This window comes from Mauremys mutica, chromosome 7 (genome assembly GCF_020497125.1).
Source record: "Mauremys mutica isolate MM-2020 ecotype Southern chromosome 7, ASM2049712v1, whole genome shotgun sequence".
In the NCBI taxonomy this organism is placed as follows: domain Eukaryota; kingdom Metazoa; phylum Chordata; order Testudines; family Geoemydidae; genus Mauremys; species Mauremys mutica.
Genome location: NC_059078.1, coordinates 84,883,816 through 84,909,673, shown reverse-complemented (window position 1 = coordinate 84,909,673; position 25,858 = coordinate 84,883,816). Strand labels below are relative to the sequence as shown.

Sequence of the window (25,858 nt, the reverse complement as noted above, 5' to 3'; positions counted from 1 at the left end):
ATGGATAGGCGGAAGCGGTACATCTTGACTGTAGTAAAACTTTGATACTGTCTCGCATGACCTTCTCATAAACTAGGGAAATGCAACTTAGATGGAGCTACTATAAGGTGAGTGCATAACTGGTTGGAAAACCGTTCCCAGAGAGTAGTTATCAGTGGTTCACAGTCATGCTGGAAGGGCATAACAAGTGGGGTCCCGCAGGGATCAGTTCTGGGTCCGGTTCTGTTCAATATCTTTACCAATGACTTAGATAATGGCAAAGAGAGTACACTTAAAGTTTGTGAACGATACAAAACTGGGAAGGGTTGCAAGTGCCTTGGGGGATAGGATTATAATTCAAAATGACCTGGACAAACAGGATAAATGGTCTGAAGTAAATAGGATGACATTCAATAAGGACAAATGCAAAGTATTCCACTTAGGAAGGAACAATCAGTTGCATACATTTAACAAGGGAAATTACAGCCTAGGAAGAAGTACTGCAAAAGGAATCTGGGGGTCAAAGTGGACTACAAGCTAAATATGAGTCAACACACACCAAACATAATTCTGAGATGGTTACAACACTCTTGCTAATACAAGACATGAGAAGTAATTCTGGCCTCAATTGGAGTATTGTGTGCAGTTCTGGGTGTGACATTTCTGGAAAGATGTGGACAAATTGAAGAGAGTCTAGAGAAGAGCAACAAAAATGATTCAAGGTCTAGAAAATATGACCTATAAGGGAAGAGTGAAAAAAAAATTGGGTTTGTTTAGTCTGGAAAAGAGAAGACAAAGGGGACATAACAGTTTTCAAGTACACAAAAGGTTATTACAAGTAGGAAGGAGAAGAATTGTTCTTCTTAACCTCTGCGGAAAAGTCAAGAAGCAATGGACTTAAATTGCAGCAAGGGAGATTTAGGTTGGACATTAGGAAAAATTCTTAATGGTCAGGGTGGTTAAGCACTGGAATGAATTGCGTAGGTGGGTTGTGGAATCTCCATCACTGGAGATTTTTAAGAGCAGGTTAGACAAACACCTGCCAGGGATGGTCTAGATAATACTTAGTCCTGCCATGAGAGCAGGGGACTGAACTAGAAGACCTCTCAAGGTCACTTCCAGTCCTATGATTCTATGCTTTTAGAATTTCCCTTCCATTCCTAGTGTCTAAAGTCTCATTCTATGATTTTGTACTGTAGTACTGAAAACTATACAAGAGATCTACATGTAATATGCCCAGTTTTCACTGATAGTTGATTTTGTCACCATAATTGTTTCTTATATAAGTTTGATAAGACAAAAGAAAAATAATTAAACAGACCCTGCCAGGTAGTTTGTATTCTATATTTAAAATTTATTGAAAGGTTTTTGCATTGTCTATTTTCATTCTCCAAGCTGAATGAAATATGAATAAAAACAGCAGCACCAGTTTTAATAGGCTAAAGTGTTATTAGTAACACAGCTATGTAAATGTTTAAAGTTATTTTAAATCAAACTATGTCTACTGGAACATCCCCATATACACTTAAGAGAAAAGGTACCCTTTTCCCTCAAAAAACAAGGAAGATATATTTAATGGTAAACACTGACCATAATTTCAGATTTTTACTAAAAGAAATTAGTTTAAACAGAAAACCAGAAGTTCTGTACATACACATCAGTAAACTGTTCATTTAACTTCTCCTTGTGCCAGATCTACCTTTGACTGCTGTGTAACCTTCCATACCCCCAGAGGCAAATTAGTAAGCAGGGAAAGTGATTCATAAAGTTGATACCCGTCAGAAAGGACATCTGCATCTAAATTGCAGCAATGGGCACTGGTGACCTTAAATTACATCACAGATTACGATCAGGCTATGATGGCTATTATTAAACAGTTACCTAGTGCAGTTAATTTACATCGCTCTTTACAAGTTTAGATGAGATCTAGCCCCTGCCCCCAAATATTTATAATCCAAATAAAATAAGATACAGAAACAGTTTAGGGGAAAGGAGCATGTTGAGATTAATAATGAGAAGAAAAAAGGAATAAACGTTTGAGATGATTTTAAAGGAGTGGTATAAGAGGAGAGAGAAACAGAAGCAGCATGGTATATAAAGGCACAAAGCCAATAGGCAGAAGGAGATAGAGAAGGTAGAAAAGCAAGAAAACTAGGGGTGAGTGTATTAGAAAGAATATAGGAAAAAGTAGGGTGAGTAGAGCACAGTAAGACCAGAAATGTAGGTTGGTGCAAGACTATACAAGGCCCTAATGATAGGAATAAAGAATTTGATAGAATATAGAAAGCCACGGATAGAGTGAAGGGGGAAAGAGAGGGGGAAAAAAAAAGAGAGAGGTGACGCAACGGTGGCAGGAGTAGGGAGTGATTATTTTGGTAGCAAAATATTGAGCTGACTGTAGGTAAAGAAGAAAAAAGGGAAAAAATTACAGTAATTGTTCTGAGAGATGCACAGACAAGGATTTTAGCAGTGGGGCAGGGATGAATTTTGTAGATACTGAAGGAATCAGTGAGCTCCTGGGTATCTAAAGGACATGATTGGATTAGTATTTGGATGGGAGACTTGCAGGAAAACCAAGATGCTGCAGGATGTGATGTTTCTTCTCCAACCTCTCAGTTAGTACTAAACAGTGCTTTAGTGGGATGCACCATGTTAATGCTAGTGCTATGTTTCAAAGGTCCTTACCACTCCCTAGAGATCTCATAAAAACAAAATGAAATATGAGTCTAACTACTCCATCAATGTTCTGAGGAAATTCTAGATATAATTCCATTTTGCTTCTGCATCTGAGTTTTCATATGATCTCAATTAGATATCCTCTTTTTCCTAAAACTATTTAGCTTCACTGGCATTGTTCTAAAAAGCTACTGCATCCCATCCAATATGTGACAGAAGTGATCCCTGTATACAGTTTGTATTGTTTAATTCTTTAAGACATCTTTATGCTTGCAGAAGGAGCTTCATAAAAAACCCAAACAAGTCTGTCAGTATATGAAGACTTCCTCCTCTACTGGATTTTATGTCCCTGGTTAAGTCTGAATGTATGCTATGAACTTGTTACGTTGCCAGATGTAATAAGCATGTCAAATAGGTCTCTGAATACATGTTAATTACACTCATGTGCTGCCATGTTCCTCGTTTCTCTTCAGAGGACAACACCTACTAAGAGTTTTTGTGCCATTACTTAACGAAACATGCCACCTAGATAATCGCATCCTTGGCAAACATATTTTCCAATACCTTCCCTGAAATAAGAGCCCAAATTAGAAAGGTTGTGTTCGTATCCCTATTACAAAAACAGAGTATTATAAAATTAGCAATATTTTACCTTTTATTTTTTAAATTATAAATATTCCTATTGAAGCCAACATATGGCTTTACCTAGGATGAGATACATAATACTGAGAATAGTGAAATTTGTTAACTCTCTAATACTGGCCTTTTACTTTATCTTAATGAGGGATGGCCTTACTCAGTTTCACTTCATTACTGCTGACTAAGGCCATTCCTCATTAAGATAAATTCAGTAGCTTTAGGATTTGTCCTCGTTCATGAAGAAAAAGCAAAGGCAGAACTATCTTCTGTCTCTGACAGAGGCATATCTTTACTGTCCAAAATAATAAAAGCAGTTAGAATACAGTACCTTCGCAAATTTAAAAAATGGTCTTGGATCCTTTCTGAAGTATTCTATATCAAACATTGCTTGAGGATCTGGAAGGTCTGGAAAATCTACTGCAAGGCGTGCATAGATGCCATCTCTTGATCGAAAGTCAGGTATTCCACAAGAAACAGACACCTGAAATACAGGTTTACAATTTGTAGCCTGAAATCAACTGTATATTTGGATATGATGGCTTGCTAGCATATGCTATATTTGCGAATTAAGCATGTGTGTGCTACCAACTTTTAATATCAAAGAATGAGAACAAAGGCAATTTGAATAACCCATGTCTACTTTATAGACTCCTTTTTGACAGAGCAATGTAAAGTTTCCCTATGAATGTTCAGGAAAAGAGAGGGTGAACATTAATTTAGTTTTGAGGTCACAAAAAGCTGTACAGCAATTTACATGTCAGGGACCAGCAGTTTAATAGAACACTATTGAATATATTTAGTATTGCATTAAAATTTTTGTAAATACAAGTACCCAGAGACCTAAAACAAGAACACTGAATTTGGTTTCCTAAAATGAAATTCATTGATCTCCCATAGTAGTTGTAAACAAGAAGATTCATCCTTTTAAAATGTATTACTATAGTAGCAGATCAGCTTATTAACATTACTTTATTTACGCTAGGCAAATATTAGGTTTTTTAAAAAAACTTGAGCACCAAATTAAGATATGATGTATGCTATTACTTTAATAAGTATAATCATGATTTCTCTAGCCAACATTTTTCAATTTGAGGGCTTAATAGCAATTACAGGCTGAATAAAACAAGGCAGTACCAGGGCTGCTTCCTTCTCTTATGGGCACACTGGTTTGTCTCAAATTGCTCATCTTTTACTTCTGATCGCACTCCACTTTAGGGGTGAAGAGGTAACAATCACATCTGTTCTCTCGAGCCAGTCATGTTACAACAGGAACAAAACAAAGCAATATTCCTTGACTTCTGTGCCATGACATGGTTGGTATGCAGAAAGACACAAATGTAAGAACTTTTGACTGTAGCGATATGTACTGTGTTTGATTACTTCTTAGGGTGCAACCAAATGATCAGATACAATGTTCTAACAAAGAAAGATCAATCCAACTCCCATCTAAATTAACAGGATATTAGATATTTCATCCAATGGAAGTTATAGCAGGCCCAAAGTAATGCAATAGAAAAATCTCTGTGTTGCTGAAACAGATACTAAGATGGGGACAGAAAATTAGTATTGGGGAACAGGTAACTAGGGATAAAAAAAATTTACATCTGTTGCCTTTAGATGCTAGACAAGTTAGAATACAGTTGTCTAAGCTAAGGCCTAATATTGAGCAAATTTTATTTCTCCAGTATACAAGATCTGTAAAATTAAATTTAGCTGATCAATTCTAAGTTTAGGCCCTGATCCTGTGATTTAGTGTCCAAGTGCACTGCTGTACCCATTCAGAGCATCACTGACTTCAGTGTGGCTCTGCATGAATGCAGCCTGGAGTAAGTTGTTGGATCGGAACCTAAGTAGTTATCCATTTATTTTCACACTAACATATTTTAGACATACATACCCCAGCTCCAGTCAAGACAATTATTTTTTTGCACTCTTGTAAAAATTTCACAGCATCCTCAATAGTATTAATATCTTTTCGTTTTTTCCTTTTTGGTGGTTCTGAAAGAATGTTTATAACAATCTGCCACAGAGTCATATCATCCAGTTCAGGAGGAGGGATTGTTTCTGGTAGCAAATCCTTCAGAATCGTCCGTGGGTCTGTGCCTATCATGAGATGTTGTTGAACAAAAGTGTAGGGACCTATTATAGAAAAACAAAGTATAAAATCTGACTTAACATTCTGAATCAAGGAAAATTCTTTAGACATTTTAGCTGACTGTTACTACTTTTCTATCTTACTAACCCAATTAAGAGCCTTTTCATCAACGGCGCTTATCTATATAAAAGATACTATTAGACTCAGATGTAGTGGTGCTGTTTGTTCACTAAAGATAGATACATTCTTACTGAGTTATCTAGAAAATCCTACCAGACAGATTTGCCAGGGCAGGCTTCTGTTGACATAAGATCCCATCTCTTATTGTGCTTGAAGACTGTACAAAAATCACATATTAGAACCCTAATTCCCAGAGTATGTTTTCTTTTAAGAACTCTCATTCTGTATAATGCTTTCAACATTTTGGACCATGTTTTCAGGAAAGAAGATGTACTAAAATCTTGATTTGGAAGTGCTGGTAGATAGTATTTGGTAATAAATCTAAATTGGGTGAAGTGCATATTTTTATATAATGAGATGTTTGAAAGATGCCATATAATATATTTTAGCTGCTTTATAGTAAGAAGGCTAAGGAATTTCTTCTGTTCACCTTTAACCATCCAGACTTGAACAATATACTGCCCACAACTGCAACCTCCAGAAAAGTATAATACAATAGTGTCAAAATAGCCTAGTGGACTCTTGCAATAGGAAGAGGATAATCAATATTAAAAGGTCAGACATCAAAAAACAGTTAAAAGTAAAGAATCTTGGAAATGATATATTATATAAACTTCTACCTATACGTGGTCTTGGAGTCCAGTCACTAGAGCTAGCACGTGAGGCTCTGTCATCTTCATCACTATCACAGGAATGGAAACCATTGGCTATGATTTCATCACTAAAAAGGATGTCATCTGCAAGATAGTACAACAACAACAACAACGTATTATTCTTAAGTCACAAGACTCCATTTTAAGCAGAAACATCATTATAAAAGGCTGAAATGTTACTATAGCTTTAGCAATAACCTGCAAAAGGATTTTTTTTTTTAATCCGGCCTTCTACCGAGAAGTTGAAAAAGAGTTTTGCTAGTTAGGGAGGGGGGGGGGAAAAAAAAAAAGAGGTGGTGCGGGGGTAAGTTCCCACTTGCCTTTTTAAAAAAAAAAAACAAAAAACTTTGACATATCAAGTTTGGTCTTCCCTAGTTTTACTGGATATTTCAAAGGATTTATTTTGTTAAATTTCAGATCTCCATGGGATGGTGATGGGTGGCAAGTTTAATTTTATAAAATGTTAATCACTGAAGTTACATAGGTGTTAATTCTTAACCCTCAAAAAAAACAAAACAAAACAAAAAAACCCCACACACCAAAAACAAAGATGTGGAGAGTTTTAGAACACGCATACTAAAAATCCCTTCCTCTCTCAACTCCCACTTTGTTTTCTTGAATCCAAAGAGGTCAACATTGCATTAGTTCACCATTAGTTCCTTATCTAGACTAGGATTTAAAAGTACATCAGAATGCTTTAGCAAACATGTCTTCCCTGAACTGTTCTTACAAGGCATGCTGACTTTAATAGTGCTAACTGGGTTGAGTTAAAACCTAAGGGGGTGACTAGGCTTTCCAAATACGTTAGAACCTCAGATCTCCAACAAAACCAGGGGAGACCACATCTAACATGTCTGATTATTAAGTTGAAGAACAAGGGAAGATAAGTGGAACCCACTCCTCATTGCTTAAAAAAAGAAAAACCAAAAACTTCAGTTTCTTTATCTTATTCTGGATAAGGCCATATTCTTCCAAGCTAGGTAAACCCTCATTTTCTTGTGTTTTCTGCTTGATTTTTTTTTTTTTTTTAAAAACACACACACACAGCAGCTACCCTTTATACAGAAAAAAAGCAATAAAAACCCTAACTCTATCTCCCTTTACAGATTATATTTAAAGCTCTATTGTGAATAAGAACAAGAGACCAAATTTTAATTTGTAGAAGTTTTTAAAACTACGAGTGCTATTTTGGTACTCTCTCCCCTTGGTGTCTTTTCTTATGTGTTTGGACAGTTTTCACTATGACCTCAAATCTTTATGCATAAATCAGAGTACAAATCCCACAAAGAAACAGAAGAATTGATAATTGGTATACATTAGCGTACACAAGATGTAGGATTTGGTACATGCTCCTTAAATGTCCACCCAGGGGCTGATTAATTTCAATGAGATGTTTCACATGAATAAAGTTAAGGAAGTGTTTGAAGGGTCAGGGCCTACATTGTTAACAGTTTGGACCCTCTGAAGACCCTCAACAATACTTCTCATCATAGACAGGCAGTTTAAACAACTGTTTAACTATGCCACCCCTTGCATAGTCAGGGGATTACTCAAGCAGTGCAGTTTCCAGAAAGGTATGTATGCCTATTGAATCATGGATTCTCATCCATAGCGCTCAGCACTGGGGCCAATTACAGAAGGAGCTGGCCTGACACATGCTCAATGAAGAATATCTCATATGAAATTTATTTTCAAGAAACAAGTTATTGAAAGTAAACCAAATACAAAAAAGGAAACAAAATACAAATAGTGAAAAGAAAACTGAATTTTTAAAACTTTCACTTTTAATAACTAAAGATAGTGCTGCTAAGAAATTTGTTTACAACAAGACAAATCAATCTCCTTGTAGAAGTTCAGGAAATAAAACAGAAAATTATGATGTGGAATTAAGAGGGTAAACTGAAATTGGTAAATTGGGAATAATGGATGCATACTATACACAATACATGCAAAATTATCTAGCAATAAGTATTGAAATTACTATAGTAATGATATATTAATGTAGAAAATTACTAGTAAGTTTGATATATATTGTGTAACAGTTCCACAAGCAGTGTAGTAATTTGTATGTCTATTGCGATTTGTTTATTGTACAGAACATAAAAATTATAGAAGTTGAAAAAAGATAATCTGTCACAATCCCCACAGAGTAAAGTGTCCCTACAAACCAGAGGCCAAATACACCACTTTTCTACCTGCAAGCCTAAGTAGATGAGCAGAAAATGTTTGTGTAATAATACACATGCTCAGCACACACTTAATCATGTAAAAAGCATGTGCAAAATGTCCATGCAAGGACAATAGCCGCATCTGGGGGATCAGTGTGTAACAATGAGCACACTCAAAGGGCATTTGGCAAGCATGCATGTGCAAAGAGGTGAAACGGGGCAAGAGCCTATTGAGTATGATTCCAAAAAGATGTAGAACGGTTAGTCAGAAAGAGCTTAGCTGATTAATAAGGTACCGCTGTTTGGTAGCAATAAGCGATACAAGAGGATAGGATGCTAAGCGCGGCTGGCTCCTCTCTGTACTGCCAAACACGAGCGAGTGCATGACGCTTCAGCTTTCCGCCACCCAACACCTGTGAGTAGCAGGTGATTCAGAGGCGAGTTGGGGAATTAATTTGCTTCTCACCAAGACCAGCCGCCCAGAAACCCAATAGCTACCAAGACCAGGCTGTGTTACACTTGGAGGCTAGGAAAGGCTGGAGATTAATTGCGCCTCTCCAGGCCAGGGGAAGAGAGCGAATTACGCTCCGCAGCCCGGAGTGGGCGTGGCAGATGGTTTGGGCAGGTTGCTCGTCCGCCCAGGTGCGTTCGGTGGGGGGCGGATATCGGTGACTAGTGTCACACAAAAGGGGGGAGGCTCGTAGCGTAGCCGCCTCCCCCCCCGAGCTGTCAGTGTTGGGGGAGGCCTGCCTGTGCTGCGATCGGCCTCCGGCCGTGCGCAGCGGTTGGGGGCATCACTGCCCCAGGCGGCGGGAGGGAGCAGGAAGGGGGCCGATCCTCACCAGGATGCGGGGCAGCCGCCTCTGCTGCCCCGTGGGAACACTGCGACCGTCTGTAGCCAATGGCCGTCTCCACCGCGTCTCCACCGGGCGCCGTCTCCGCCCCCTCCCCCTGCTGCTGCTGCGGAGGCGGCTCCTCACGGGGCAGGCCCCGCAGCCCGGCCCCGTTCTCCCCGCCGCTCCAGCCCGCCGCTCCCTCTCCCTGCAGCCTCACCACCACCGCCGCCGCCCTAGTCGCGGAGCCTGTGGTGGGCGCCGTCCCAACCCCTCGTTCTGGGCCTGGGCCCTTCCCCGAGCCCCGCCCGCCGCCGTCTTCCGAGTCCAGGCGCTGGCGCTTAGGAAGGGGCTCGGCAGCCGCAGCGCAGCAGTCGCTGCGCGGTTGGAGGAGCAGAGTCTCCTCGTCCGCCATCTTGGAGCAGCAACCGCCACCTCCCCCCAATACGGCGCAACAGCGCCTCGGTTACACGGCCCCTTTTCCCGACCCCCCCTCCCTCCAGGGAGCGATTTAAACCCTGCACGTGACCTCGCCACCGCCCACGCGGACACCCTCCCCGCGGAGGCCGCAGCAACAACAAACCGGGTCACGTGAGGGGAAGGGATGCGGGAGGGGGGGAAATGCCGCTGTCACGTGACCCTGTACTTGGGCCTAGCGCACCTAGTCGATGCCCTCCCAGGTTCTCCCGCTCACGTGACCTATCTCCCAGCCAGCCACAAGCTTCGCCCCTTGCCCGTGCAAGCTGTTATGTAAGGGGAGCGCACGCCGGCGGGGGTGAGGTGGAGCTGAGGCGTTGTGGTTTCGTGAGGGGTGCGGGGCTTGGGGAAGGAGGGAGTGCAGTAAGGGCATGGGATGGGGCAGTAGCTGGATGTATGGGTAGAAGTTACATAGAAAGAGGAAAGGGTCACACATATGGTAGGTAAGAGGGGCTGGGTTATGTGACTTGGAAGGACAGGGAGCAATCCAAAGAGCTCAGATGCGGGCTATACCAGTTTAACTAATGGTGCGTGTTAAAACTAATTTAGTTAAGTCAATGGAAGTTTATATTTTAGATGCTTAGTTCAGCTGAGTATTTCTGTTTAACTTATTCTCTGTTTTTCAGGATTTAAACTAAACCCCAAATAAGCTACTATTAAATAGAAAGTAGTATGTATGCATATGCAAACTTGCACAGCTTTAACTAAATCAGATTAAAAGCACACCTTGAATTAAACTGGTACCAGTTTGTGTAGACAAGCCTAAAATCACTAGGGCCTGGTCCACACTAAAAAGGGGGTTCGAATTAGGGTACGCAAATTCAGCTACGTGAATAGCGTAGCTGAATTCGAAGTACCCTAATTCGAACTACTCACCCGTCCAGACGCGGCGGGGTCGAACTCCGCGGCTCCAAGGTCGACTCCGCCACCGCCGTTTGCAGTGGTGGAGTACCGGAGTCGACCGCGGCGCTTCCGGAGTTCGAACTATCGCGTCTAGATCAGATGCTATAGTTCGAACTCCGAGAAGTCGAACTCATCGCGTCGACCCGGACGGTAAGTGTGGACTAGCCCTAGGTTTCCTGTTTTTTTTAATCCCATCAAAGTAGGAGAAAAAGGAAATCACTCATATCTGAGCAGTCAGATTGGAGATGGGAGGAGACAAATGGAGATATTAAACATTATTGCTAACCACAAGTATTCAAAAATCCTTAGTGGCTTAAAAATGAGACTTTTAAAAAGCCCAAATGTATTCATTTTTAATTTGCCTTGTGGCTTTTGAGCCTCATGTTTTCAAGCTTTTTTAAATACATCAGAAGCAGGAAGCCTGCTAAATGACCAGTGGGGCCCCTTGATGATCGAGATACAAAAGGAGCACTTAAAGACAATAAAGTCATTGCAGAGAAACTAAATTAATTCTTTGCTTCAGTCTTCATGGCTGAGGATGTTAGGGAGATTCCCAAACCTGAGCCGTCTTTTGTAGGTGACAAATCTGAGGAATTGTTACAGATTGAAGTGTCACTAGAGGAGGTTTTGGAATTAATTGATAAACTTAACAGTAACAAGTCACCGGGACCAGATGGCATTCACCTAAGAGTTCTGAAAGAACTCAGATCTGAAAATGCGGAACTACTAACTGTGTTTTGTAACCTGTCCTTTAAATCTTCTTCTGTACCCAATCACTGGAAGATAGCTACTGTAATGCCAATATTTTAAAAGGTCTCTAGAGGTGATCCTGGCAATTACAAACCAGTAAGTCTAACATCAGTACCTGGCAAATTAGCTGAAACAATCATAAAGAATAAAATTGTCAGACACATAGAAGAACATAAATCGTTGGGCAAAAGTCAACATGGTGTCTGTAAAGGGAAATCATGTCTTTCTAATCTATTAGAGTTCTTTGAAGGGGTCAACAAACATGTGGACAAGGGGGATCCAGTGGACATAGTGTACTTAGATTTCCAGAAGGCATTTGACATGGTCCCTCACCAAAGGCTCTTACGTAAATTAAGTTGTCATGAGATAAGAGGGAAGATCCTTTCATGGATTGAGAACGGGTTAAAAGACAGGGAACAAAGGGTAGGAATAAATGGTAAATTTTCAGAATGGAGAGGGGTAACTAGTGGTGTTCCCCAAGGGTCAGTCCTAAGACCAATCCTATTCAACTTATTCATAAATGATCTGGAGAAAGGGGTACAAAGTGAGGTGGCAAATTTTGCAGATGATACTAAACTGCTCAAGATAGTTAAGACCAAAGCAAACTGTGAAGAACTTCAAAAAGATCTCACAAAACTAAGTGATTGGGCAACAAAATGGCAAATGAAATTTAATGTGGATAAATGTAAAGTAATGCACATTGAGAAAAATAACCTCATCTATACATACAATATGATGGGGGCTAATTTAATCAGGAAAAAGATCTTGATGTCATCGTGGATAGTTCTCTGAAGACGTCCACGCAGTGTGCAGCGGCAGTCAAAAAAGCAAACAGGATGTTAGGAATCATTAAAAAGGGGATAGAGAATAAGACGGAGAATATATTATTGCCCTTATATAAAGCCATGGTATTTCCACATCTTGAATACTGGGCACAGATGTGGTCTCCTCATCTCAAAAAAGATATACTGGCATTATAAAAGGTTCAGAGAAGGGCAACTAAAATGATTAGGGGTTTCGAACGGGTCCCATATGAGGAGAGATTAAAGCGGCTAGGATTTTTCAGCTTGGAAAAGAGGAGACGGGGGGATATGATAGAGGTATATAAAATCATGAGTGATGTGGAGAAAGTGAATAAGGAAAAGTTATTTACTTGTTCCCATAATCTAAGAATTAGGGGCCACCAAATGAAATTAATAGGCAGCAGGTTTAAAACAAATAAAAGGAAGTTATTCACACAGCGTACAATCAACTTGTGGAACTCCTTGCCTGAGGAGGTTGTGAAGGCTAGGACTATAACAGGGTTTAAAAGAGAACTGGATACATTAATGGAGGTTAAGTCCATTAATGACTATTAGCTAGAATGGGTAAGGAATAGTGTCCCCAGCCTCTGTTTGTCAGAGGGTGTGATGGACGGCAGGAGAGAGATCACTTGATCATTACCTGTTAGGTTCACTCCCTCTGGGGCACCTGGCATTGGCCACTGTCCATAGACAGGATACTTGGCTGGATGGACCTTTGGTCTGACCCAGTACGGCCATTCTTATGTTCTTAAGCTTTTCTCTGCATCTGAAGAAATGAAGTTTTTTACCCACGAAAGCTTATGCCCAAATAAATCTGTTAGTCTTTAAGGTGCCACTGGACTCCTTGTTCTTTAGGGGTAGAAATTCACTTAAATATTTTTTTTAATGAAAGCTAAGAGTCTCACAATATACCTGCAGGAGATGACCAAGTATTATGAGACTTGTTATAAAATCATGAGCTGGCAACACTATTAAATGTTACACTGCTCATAAGGTATTGGAATGGCCATATCCAAGTAGTAACAAACATTGCTATTAGTCTACTTTGGGCATGTCTATGTTATGTGGCGGAGCTTATCTATAATGTAGACACTTCCTATGTTGATGGAAAGAGTTTTCCATTGATGTAGGTAATCCACCTTCCTGAGCAGCAGTAGCTAGGTGGATAGAATAATTCTTCTGTTGGTCATGCCACCACCACGCGGGTTAGGTCAGCTTTACTAACATGCTATGGGGTGTGAGCACCATACGTGGGTCGATCTAATTTTAAGTGTAGACAAGGCTTTAGTCTTCATGCTTTTCCCTTAACTTTTCTGATACTCATTCACAAACATATCTAGTCACCTTACATGATGTTACCAAATGTCTCTTTTCCCTTCAATATATCCTTCTAGATGTGGCCAATAAATGATAACTAGCCTGATCTATTCTATTCCTTGTCTATTTGCTGAAGAGTTTGCTTTGTTCACTGACAGGAAGATGTTATTTGAGGTTAAAGAAACAGAGACTGCATTCTTTCTTAGTGTGTCAGCTATTTGCTTTTCTGGTTTTATAGTATCTTAAAGTTTTATGATTTTTTTTTATATGCACATATTGTGGGCTGCATTTTCATAGTTCATATAAATTAATTTTATTTCACTTTAGTCAGTTTGTCCAATACATCAGATAATGAGGCCATTTTACTTTAGAAAGGAGTGTGTCTCAGTTGGGCCTGCATACTAGATTCTACACTGCAATTCTGTGGATTTTTAAAAAAAGCTTTTGTAGAATACCTTTGTTCTTTGTCCTATGTGTAGTGTAGAATCGTCCACTCCAATGGGGAAATATTTCCTGACACTTGCCAATGTTTCTGGAGACGTACACTCAATTATTTTAATAAGGGTTTGATAGAGTTTGCTAAAGAACATGGACAAATGTTTCCAATTTCTTTCAGTATCTACTTTTAGCATAAGAATCTAAGCTTTGTGTTTAGCGTTTGATATATTTACAACTTCTCCCATAAAATAGGCCAGTTAGTGCCTCATCCAAATCCCATTGAAGTCAATGGGAGTTTTTCCACTAACTCAAGTGAGATTAGGATCAAGCCTAGTGCCTAATATAATCCTTTTAGTAGTTTAGATTTTATGCCCTTCTCTGTATAAAGGGTCCTAAATACACACCTTGAACTGAGTGTGTAGTGTCACATCTGGAGACCACGGCCTGTGATGCTGATCAATGTTTCTTATTTCCCCTGGCAGTCTTTCTATATCCATCTGTCTCTTGTTCTGTACGTAGATCATATGGTCGTTAGGGGAGGAACAATACTTTTGTTCTGTGTTTGTTACTCCTGGGGGAATTCTGCATGTGAACATAATTAATGAGCTGCACATTTTTAATTTTTGTGCAGAAAAAAGCTGCTGCTGAAAAGTTATTCAGTTCTGCCTTTTGCCCACCAGAGTGTGCTGTGGCGCTAGAACACAGCAGCTGCTCCCAGCCTGCTAGCGAAGAGAAAGAGCCTGCCTTCTTCACAGTGCCTGTTGGGCTAGGTCAGGAGACAGGGGTTATGCAGGAGGGAGTGTCAGACAGCGCCTCATAAGGGCTAGTGAGGGAGGACAGACTGGGGCAGGGGCTGAATGGGACTGGAGGTGCAAGGCCACAGGGGGGAGGGAGGTGCAGGGCCACATAGGGGCAGGGGGTGGCTGAGTGGGGGCATAGAGACACATAAGGGGAGGGGTTCAAGGCCATATGAGTATGGCCAGAGTGGGTGTCTGAGTGGAGGTGGAGAGACACATATGGACAGGGGGTGCAAGGACACATGGGGATGGGGGAATAGGTGTCTGAGTGGGGGTGGAGGAACACATGTGCCTGACTGAATGGGAGAGGCTAGGGATCAGCCAGGGTCTGCATGGGGGAAGCTCCCTAACAATCCCTCTCCGCCCCCACCCAAAACCTGTTCCACACTCCCCCCCCATACCCAACAACACTCCAAGTTCACACCCAAGCTCCTTCCCAGCAATTATTTCTCTCTCCCTCAGCTGCTCTGTTACTCCTGACCTTCCCCCAGCCTTTGCACCGGTTTTGGAGGGTGCGGAAATATGGTTCTGTATTGTAGTTTAAATGAATTATTACTCAGAGTTCTGTATTAATATGCCTAGTAAGGAATCTGTTTGTCAAAAACATTTTCTGAATCTTTTTTGTTGTCTGTATTGTTACAGACATACTTGCTAACAGGTATTTTGAAATAAATGATCAAACTAATTTAAACTGGTTGATTATATTGTGTTATGTTGACAAATAAAATATGCAGAATTTTGCAGAATTTGAAAATATTGTATACAAAATTTTAATTTTTTTTATGCAGAATTGCCCCAGGAGCAGTTTGTACACTGCCTAGCACAGTGGGTACTTGGTCCTTGACTAGGGGTCCTAGACGCTGTGATAATACAAATAATGAATGCTGACAGCAACATAGACAACAGATTTACTTCAATTTTACTCCCATATCACCTAGGGACATGAATGTTATTAAATAGCTGTACTGTCCTAACTATAAACCTACTTCCTTTATCTTACTTACTGGATTCTGTGCAAAATGCTGCTATCTGAATTCAAAGCAGTCTATGGGGAACAACAGGGAAATGACCTTTTTACATCTACTTCTTGTTTGCTTTTTACTAGTTTTACAAGCCCACTTTTTCTAACAAGGGCAAGTTAGCAACCAGAATGTCTATGTTCATGATCCTAAGTTGTTCATACTACATTATCCACCTGTTGGGTCCCAGTAAGATTCTGATGCTAATAATTGTAGGCCAGAAGCTAGGGACACTGGACTGGGGCTCAAGATACCTGAATTCTAGTCCCAGCTTTGACACCAACCTGCTCTGTGACATTGGGCAAACTATTTCACCTCTCTGTTCGTCTCCCTGGCCACCCTTTGTCTGCCTTGTCTATTTAGATTGAGTTCCTCAGGGCAGGAACTGTTTCTTACTATGTTGGTATGGTGCCTAGCATACTGCAGTCTAATCTTGGAGGTGGTACTACTAATTGACATTTTCTGATGTAAGAGAGAGAGGAAAGCTGATAGAAGAAGAAAATGAGAGAAGTTACTTAGAATATTAGTGGATCTTTGTTTCTGCATGAGGAGATGCTTAGTGGTCTAAAATATTAGATCTTCAAATATTTGATGTCTCAGACCTGCATCAATAGGATATATAACCTGAGTTCCCTGCAGTTTTCTGTGTGAATTTTTCAGACCAGAATTTAACAATGAAGACGTCATGCATTGAAGAGCTCATAATTTATTTCGTAAGAGTAGGGATTTGCTCTGGTGATATGTGCCACTTTACCCTGGTTCCTACCATTATGCAAAAATACGTGCACTACTTGGTTGCTACCTTACATTGGCTACAGAAGCTGGTGTTTTGAGTTTTCATGATCTGATGTTTTTGGGTTTTTTTTGATAGCTGTACATAGGAGGATCACTCCTGGTACTAGGTTGTGAACTACCATTGTATTGTCAGTAGCAAAATAATTTTTCCATCTTGCTTAGCACCAATTCAGGACAGCACTGTAGCATGTGCTTTTGATTCAGGAAATTACTTATGTTACACTTATGGTTAGCTTCAGTACAGTGGGACTTTAAGCATGTGTTTAAGTTAAGCCTGTGCTTAAGTGCCCTTCCTGAATAGAAACACTTCTCCGAGTCAGAGCCTTAATTTGAAGGCTTTTTGGATCAGGACCTTTTTTTTCAAGATGTGCCTACAGACCTAGCATACTCGAGACCCGATTCCTTACTGGAATCTCTATGTTCTTCTGCAATGCAAATATTTATAAATTAAATTACAACATACTTTACACTGTATATTTGTGTGGATGTTATATACATGATATTGTGTCTATGTTAACTTTGTTCTTGTCTCTACAGGTGAAAGCCTCTTCATTTATAATATGGAGATATACCTATCTCATAGAACTGGAAGGTAAGGGTAAGCATGCAGCACAGATTTAAATTGCATTGTGCATGTGTATTTTTGTTTATATATTTCTGTAGACAGGTGCCCTGTGTTCACAATATCTGAAATTCAGATAATCAGAATTTTGGAAAAACAAAATTTTGGGTTTGGGGCACACTTATAAAATTTGGACAACTGGAGTTTAGATAATCACAGCTGAAATAGAACAGCGGCTGTGAGAATATTGTAATTTAAAACACAATCAGTGCTATCTTTAATTGTTGCACAGTGCTTTGGCACAAGAGAGATACCACTGTGAAGGGCACCTAGAAAAAATCTCTGCTGCTGTTGATTTGTTACTTAAAAATGTAGTATTCTGAAATTAAAGTATTTAACATTTTCAGGAGGAAAATACAAATAAGAATCTATGTAAAAACAAAACCTGTACAGAGGAGTCAGCAAATGGTGTCCAAATCAATGGCTTGATGTCATCTTCCAGTTTGTTTAGCTGTTTCTGAAATGAGCTGAAGACTGATACAATGCAAACAATGTTGCTTTTGAAAAATTAACTCTGAATTTTTAAAAACACAGGATGGCATTTTTTCAGCACCCTGGCTCCCTCCATTCTGGTATTGGCCCATAGTAGTCTTCATGTAAACAGTTAAATCTGGGTGGTGAAGGTTGATATAATAATCTTTGTGATTGTAAACAGAAATAGAGTTTGTTTAAAATGTGTACACACGCATAAACATATATTACTACCTAATATCATAAGCTATTAACAGAATATCTATGTCAACTTAAACATTAAATTTTATTAAATAAGACAATTACAGCTCTTGGATTGGGCACCTAGAATCTGTCCTTTTGTTTTCAGGTGTTGTTAAAGAGCAGTTTTAAAAAAATAAACTTTAAGCCAAAATTTCTCCTGTTCCTTCTTAGTCTGAAAAGTGACCTTTTTGTGTGTAAAATTCCAGTTGGTCGTTTGAGTTGTCTTAGAAAGAAAAAGGGTTTCTGATGCTCTAAAGATTTTTTTTTCCCTGTCATTTTTCAGAAAACTTTCCAAAATTTGACATTCCCTTGACTAAGGACTTGTTACATGTATTGAAATAACTAAATCTATTTTAATTCATACCTTTTTATTTTGCTGCATGCTTGTGTGTGGACACTCTTATTTTAGATTAAGAGAATACAGTTTTGTTTTAGAGTCATATTTTAATTTAGTTGAAATAATAAGGGGTGAAATATCTATACAGGCCTAGTATATTTTAAAAGAATTAAAACTAGAGCAGTTATTTTGGAGCATATTTGTGTGTAAGACAAGATGTTAGTGTTCAAGTGGAACAAGTATCTGACATATTCAAGGACACTTAGGTTCTAAGGCTACATTTAAAAAAAAACGGGTGCAAAAAATTAGGTTCCTAAATCCAAATTTAGGTCACAGTCTGTATGTGTAAAGTTAAGTATTTGTGTGTGAGTAGTACTACAGAAGTTGTTGGTTCTAATTCAGGAAAAAATGTACTGAAATCCATCCCTATTCGGGACATCACTAACTCGAAGCATGTGCTTAAATACTATCCTGAATAGATATCCTTTCCTGAATCAGGGCTATATTTTGTAAACATAACACTTCTATCTGAATTCAGTGGAAGTGATCAAACTTCATACAGTTACTGGAAGTTCTCTACCATAGGAAGACAACCAAAACACAGAGAAAATATGTAAATAAATGCAATACAAAATTAAAGCTAGCAAGTACGGTGCATGAAATTAAAAATTCTTTCATATCACGCTTCTTGTGCCTTGTTTTTTTTGTTTTGTTTTGTTTTGTTTGTTTTTTGGGGTTTTTTTTGTTTTAATTATATCCATAGTTAAAGATTCCAGTCCTCCTCCTCTGATCCTTCTTTAAGAAAAATAGCCACTGAGTTCAATATTTCCCAAGCTCAGTGCACCAGTCTTATTTGGTAAATGAATGGAAATAAACTATTTGGAAACTACAAAATACAGAATTAAACATACTAGATTTTCCTGTTTGTACATGAAGGACCAAATCATGGCAAAACTTCCATTGCATTCACTGGAACCAGGACTGGACCCTGTTAATTCACGTATAAGTAATACTGTGTAAACAGTATTGGAGATAATGTTCTGTTTGTAATTGGCGAGTACAGAATTACAAATATGAGACTTCGTCATCTGTGCTAACTATGTACACTTACTTAGAAGTGTAAACAGTGTAAATCATGTAAACAGATTTGTAGGTAACCTTTTGTAACTGAATGGCAAAACTTAATTTAGATCTTGCCATTTCCTGGTCTGTGTTGTTTCACTTTCAGATAACACTGTGTACATCTTAACAATATTTTTCCCTTTCATATCCTTTGTATTTATTACCCCTGGGACAGATTCTGCCATCTTTACTTATCTACTCCAGGAATAGCCCTACTGAAATCTGGGACTACTTATTGAGTAGGATATTACTTATCCTGAGTAAGAGTGGCAGAATTTTCCCCCTATATCAGGGGTGTGCAAACTTTTTCGCCCCAGGATCACATCGGGGAATAGAAATTGTATGGGGGGCCATGAATGCTCACAAAATTGGGGTTGGGGTGCGTGAGGGCATGTGGGCTCTGGGGTGGAGCTGGGGATGAGGAGTTTGAGGTGTAGGAGAGTGCTCTGGGCTGGGACTGAGGGGTTCAGAGGGTGGGAGGGGGATCAGGGCTGGGGCAGGAGTGTGGGAAGGGGTGCAGGTTTTGGCTGGGGGTGCGGGCTCTGGGGTGGGGCTGGAGATGAGAGGTCTGGGGTGCAGGAGGGTTTGCTGGGCTGGGATCGAGGGGTTTGGAGAGTGGGAGGGGGATTAGGGTTGGGGCAGGGGGTTGGGGCATGGGGAAAGGTTCAGGGGGTGCAGGCTCCGAGCGGCCCTTACCTCAAGCGGCTCCTGGAAGCAGTGTCATGTCCCCCACTACGGCTCCTATGCGGAGCCCGGCCAGGTGGCTCTGAATGGTGCCCTGTCTGCAGGCACTGCCCCTGCAGCTCCCATTGGAGCATGTAGGAGCTGGAGCAAGATCATGCCACGGCTTCTTGGAGCTGTGTGGTGCAGCCTCTGACCCAGCACCCCAACTGGAGCGCTGGAGTGGGGCCAAGCCATATGGTCTGGCCCCGACCCAGCACCCCAGCCGGAGCGGGACCGGAATGCCGGAGTGCAGGAGCGAGGTGCGGCTCACGGGCTGGCTTATAACGGCTTGCGGGCCGTAGTTTGCTCATCCCTGGCCTATATGTATATGTGTTAATATGTTATGCTGAACTATCCTAAAGGGGTAGATTATACCTATCTCTAATGTAGCCTTACAGGGGAGAGGGTGAGAGTAAGGATTCTCCCCCCACCCCCATACACTGCTAAGGTAGAAGTGAGTCAGGCAGGAGTAGATAGACCCATAGCTGTCTTCTGACCCCAGTGTGTTGGCCAGCGGAACTGACTGGTCACAGGATGGGCATATTGACCAAGTCTCCCACTATGTCAGGGAGATTGCTGTTTACAGCCCCAAACTCCCATCTTCAAAATGTTATCTCCAGCATAAAGCTATTATGTACGTTTGGCCAAGCCAAATCTGAGTGGCGCTGTGACCCTGTGCACCTAGTTGCAACATCACTCAGATGTGAAGAGGATGGGTGTAGGGCAGGGGTCCCCAACGCGGTGCCCGCGGGCGCCATAGCATCTAAATGCGTCCGCGTCCTGTCCAGCAGTCGAGCATCCGCTGAAATTTGGTGGCATTTCGGCGGCGACGCCTCTGGATGACGCCGCTTGCCGCCGACAAGCGGCGTCATCGAGAGGCGTCGCCGCTGAAATGCCACTGAATTTTGGCAGATGCTTGACTGCCGCCACGGTCCTTCGTCTGGCTCCCGCCAGACGAAAAATGTTGGGGACCACGGGTGTAGGGGCTTATGGGCCAGTGGGATGATCACACCAAAGGGGGAGGGAGTGCCTGAGATTGGAGGAGGAGGGTCAGATATAGGGGCCAGATCTATAGCCTTTCCACCTTACATGGCTCTCTGAAGCTCTTAATCAGCCTCTCTCTAGGCTTTATTAGGAAATTGAGTACTACCACAACTCTCCTTTAAATTAATTTAAAAATGTTGTGGGTTGGTATGATGGTGGGAAGTATGCGACAGGTTAACAAAGAGATGATGTAACTTACTCTTTACAGTAGAAACTTGAGAGACAGAAGGTGCCTTTTTTGAGGCAAGATGGTTCTCGGGAGCTACTACACCTATGCATTGCCCCTCACAGATGGCACAGTTTAGTCCTAAATAATTACTAATGTGTGCAGTATTCCATATTTAAAAATTGAATAAAGATTTTCACCAAGAGAGCCTTTTCTTTATTCTTATTGTTTGGTTCTATACATCAACCGTTCTCAACCAGGGGTCTGAGGCCCCTGGTGGGCCATGAGCAGGTTTCAGGGGATCCACCAAGCAGGACCAGCATTAGACTCACTTGGGCCAGGACAGAAAGTCAAAGCTCCACCTCCCCGAGCCCCGCCACCCAGGCCTGAAGCTGAAGCCTGAGCAGCTTAGCTATGCAGGGCCTACTGTGGCATGGGGCCCTGGGCAATTGCCCTGCTTGCTACTCTTTAATGCCGACCCTGGTTTTTATATTCAGAAAAACAGTTGTTGTGGCACAGGTGGGAGTGGAAGTTTTATAGCATGTTGAGGGGCCTCAGAAATAAAAAGGTTGAGAACCCCTGATCTACATCCTTCAGTTGGGAACTGGGAAGCAATTTTTCAGAACTTTGTTGATTTCTTCCAACTATTTAAAAAAACAAAAAAACCCAACAAAGCAGATAGAGTTTTCAGACTTTTCCCGAGGACTTATATTTGTGATTTTAACACACTAAAATGTTTTCAGTACTGATTCATGAAATTAATGTTGTCTTGTAATTGAATTAATATTTCCTTCTCTCTCTACCATATCTACAATTCTCTGTCCTAATAAACTTTCTGAAAATACAATAAAAAACTAAGGAAACTAACAATAAAACCACCTTTAATAAGTTATGGTTGTGGAAGACCATCTGTTAATTTATAGTATGACAGTTTACATCTTGGGCTACAAACTTCTTACAGAAAAAGGGATAAATGAAACAAAAAGAAAAGAAAAGAAAAATGAGTTGCTTAGTTCATCTAATCCTGCAAAGACTCATGCACATATAGAGAGTCCAGTGGAGGGCAACGAAAATGATTAGGGGGTTCAGGGCACATGATTTATGAGGAGAGGCTGAGGGAACTGGGCTTATTTAGTCTGCAGAAAAGAAGACTGAGGGGGGATTTGATAGCAGCCTTCAGCTACCTGAAGGGGGGGTTCCAAAGAGAATGGAGCTAGCAGGGCCGGGGCTTCCATTTAGGCGACCTAGGCAGTCGCCTAGGGCACCAGGATTTGGGGGGGGGGGCGGCATTTTGCCGCCCTTGGCGGCAATTCAGCGGCGGGGGGGTCCTTCCGCACTCCGGGTCTTCGGCGGCAATTCTGCGGCGGGTCCTTCACTCACTCCGGGACCCGCTGCCGAAGTGCCCCGAAGACTGGGAGCACGGAAGGACCCCCCCGCCGCAGAATTGCCGCCAACAACCGGGAGCGCGGAAGGACCCCCTCCTAGGGCGCCAAAAACCCTGGCGCCGCTCCTGGGAGCTAGGCTGTTCTCAGTGGTGGCAGATGACAGAACAAGGAGCAATGGTCTCAGGTTGCAGTGGGGGAGGTCTAGGTTGGATATTAGGAAAAACTATTTCACTAGGAGGGTGGTAAAGAAGTGGAATGGGTTACCTAGGGAGGTGGTGGAATCTCTGTCTTTAGAGGTTTTTAAGGCCCAGCTTGGATGATTTAGTTGGGGTTGGTCCTGCTTTGAGCAGGAGGTTGGACTAGATGACCTCCTGAGGTCCCTTCCAACCCTGATAGTCTATGATTCTATGACATGCTTAATTTTACATATGAAATCAATGGGCCTTATTACATGTATAAAATTGGGCACACATCTATGAGTCTTTGTCAGATGGAGGCCTTAATCATTAATCATATTTTAAACCTGAAGAATTTAACAACACTTGACAGTAAAATGGGTTAAAAGTATATGCGTATAATTCCCAAGAAACACAACTTGCAAGGGATTCTCAATTAGAGGTTTAAAGATCTCCACCAAGAATCTATTTATTACTCTTGAGAAATCAGAAAGTCCAAACAGTCACCATAATCAAAGAGTGAGTACTTTATATTGTCTTCAAATAGTCTTAACATTATGGAATACAGAATTGACACAAAAAAGCCTAAAACAGTGAATGTGGTGGTAATTAATTAATTTTCCTAGCATGTGTGCTCCTAGAAAGATCAAGATGAAATCCTCGCTCTACTGAAATCAGTGGCAAAACTCTTAATGACTTCAATGGGTCTCGGATTTCATTCTGAGAAAGTTAGCAATCCTGTGATCATAATTTAAAGTAATTGCTATGCTCTTCCATACTTGATGCATGTTTTTCCCTTCCTAAAATTGAGGCAAAAATTACAATTTATAGCAGAAGAAAAATTTGTTTTAGTAGATTTAGGGCCCAGTCCAGCAAAACACTTAAGCATGTACATAGTCTCACTGAAATCAGTAGGACGACTACTGCATAAAATTAAGCCTATGCATAAGTCATAGCATGATCCAGGCCTAAAATGATAGTGAGATTTTATTTGGTATCCTGAATGCTTTTCAGTCTGAAGAGGCAGATCATACAGTTGAATAATACTTAAATTACCTTGAAAACTACAAATCCCAGAGAGCATTGCAGACACAAGGCTTGTGCAATGTTACAGTCCTCTTGCAGAGAACCAATGACAAACAGAATTCAGGAATCTCGGATTACATCTCATTGTATTAAAAAGCGCTGTAGGGAGCCCTAAAACAGACTGCAAAAAGCAGTTTTCCCTGGGCTACATTTAGACAATCCTATAAGCTTTCTATTGACAGTTTATACTTTCCTCTAGGTGCGCATCTGCTGTTGGGGAAAAAAGCTGTTTGACTAGTCCAAATGGATACAATTTTGAACTGCAATCTGGATGATATGGCAGATTATTACATCTTGCTAGGATGTGATGAACTATCCACGGTAAAAGAGTAATTCTGTTTTCTTTACTATGTTAATGATAGTTTGTTTTGGCTTTGTATGCTTTCAAGGGGAGTTTGAAGTTAATGGTTATCAGTGAATGTATGATTATTTGAAGTGCAACATGTACCTGCAGAATACCTCTGAATTTTTCTTCCTCTATTAATCTCAGTAACTGTTTTCTTTGACACAAAGAAGCTTTTAGAATATAGTTCATAGTAAAGATACTCTGTCATACAAAGCTGTATTGTAACATCTTGAATAGCTTATTTTTAATGTAAATAATTTGTTTATTAAGTTAGTTCCATGTGTGATGTCAGAATGCACTTTGAAACACTTATAAAATATTATTTGTAGGCTGTTATACAATATATTGATGTACTTAAAAGGTGGCAGCAGATAAGTATTGTCAGTGCAACTAGTATAAGAAATGTAAAAATGTTCTCCTCTTTGTCAATAATTAGTAATGATATTTCTAAGATAATCATATATCACTTTTGGAAAAATATAGTCATTGCTTGGGAGAAAAAAATGTGTTTAAAATGAACAAACAAACCCCACCCTAGCCCCTCCTTTCCTACCCCAAAATACTAATGTTCAAATGCTAGTTTTCTAGACTCACGTTGATAGCAGTTGCATGTCATCTCATACCTTAGGATAAAATCTATCTCAAAAGTTGTTGGATGACTAACTAAAACAAGAGTTCCTCTACTTCCTAAAATTGTCCTAAATTACATTTTCTAATTATTCAAATTCAGGAACATGCTAACATTTTAAAACTAGCTTCTGTGTCAATCGAAGTAGTACTGGGTGTTAGGCTTCTTGCTTTCTAACACTTCTGCTATAATTGTTAATATTATATATGGGTTAAATGCTTTGTTCTGCAAATGTAATTTAATACTCTACCAATATTTTATCACTAATATAGACAAAAGTCCTTGATGTGTGCCCAAATACATATGTAAATATAGTTAGAAAAATATAGAATTCTTAATCTATTATTGAAAACAAGTGTAAGTATTTTTGGAGAGGAGTTTTAAGACATCCCAGCAGATGGCAGTACTAATTTTTTTATTTTAGCTTTATTTCAGCTTTTTTTAACAGATGAAAAAGGTTAATGCAATAATTCTGTTTTATAGCCTTTGGAAGAGATGCATATTTCAAGCACATACTGTAAACCTTTTTTAAAGTTACTTTGAAGTGAAAAATAATGTGTTGTAATAACTGCTTACTGGTTCTGAAGAGTAATCTGTTACACATTATTTATTCAGAGATGCAACCAATACTCTTTGTTTACTGTTGCCCTGTGAGTATGAGTTGTATATGTGAGATTGTGATTCTTCTGAATACCACTATTACATGCCTATAGAAAAAACATATTTTTTTGTATTTTTAAAACATGGCAATATTTTCAACATTTAAAATATAATTTGTATAATAAAATTGTCACCTAATGAAAACATATTGAAAATACGGTTTAAATATTTATAGCAATATAGGCTCCCATGCTTTCTCTTCCATGCATGTACAGTGGCAAGCTTACTCCTGCAGATCCCAGCTTGGGCATTGATCCTGAAAGATGCTAAGTACTCTGATTCCAATTTTGCAAAGCACTTGAGCACACAAGTAGTTCCATTCATTTC

General features: G+C 40.3%; 2 protein-coding genes across 4 annotated transcripts in view; one reads left to right on the top strand and one right to left on the bottom strand.

Moving 5' to 3' along the window:
• The window catches only part of SIRT1 (sirtuin 1), a 28,625-nt gene extending 18,903 nt beyond the window's left edge, over positions 1 to 9,722 (bottom strand). Inside the window, exons 1-4 of the mRNA XM_045023051.1 lie at positions 9,233 to 9,722; positions 6,190 to 6,306; positions 5,192 to 5,433; positions 3,623 to 3,775 (exon numbers count right to left, since the gene is read on the bottom strand). Coding sequence (XP_044878986.1) covers positions 3,623 to 3,775; positions 5,192 to 5,433; positions 6,190 to 6,306; positions 9,233 to 9,638 — 918 coding nt within the window. The 5' untranslated portion in view covers positions 9,639 to 9,722. The remainder of the gene's footprint in view (positions 1 to 3,622; positions 3,776 to 5,191; positions 5,434 to 6,189; positions 6,307 to 9,232) is intronic.
• A 182-nt stretch (positions 9,723 to 9,904) lies between these two features.
• The window catches only part of DNAJC12 (DnaJ heat shock protein family (Hsp40) member C12), a 31,215-nt gene continuing 15,261 nt past the window's right edge, over positions 9,905 to 25,858 (top strand). The window contains exons 1-3 of one of the 3 annotated variants that reach the window (XM_045023053.1): positions 9,905 to 9,973; positions 17,060 to 17,114; positions 24,097 to 24,218. In XM_045023053.1, coding sequence (XP_044878988.1) covers positions 24,141 to 24,218 — 78 coding nt within the window. In that variant the 5' untranslated portion in view covers positions 9,905 to 9,973; positions 17,060 to 17,114; positions 24,097 to 24,140. Of the gene's footprint in view, positions 9,999 to 17,059; positions 17,121 to 24,096; positions 24,219 to 25,858 lie in introns of those variants that run through there. The other 2 variants (XM_045023052.1, XM_045023054.1) reach the window with 2 other exon arrangements.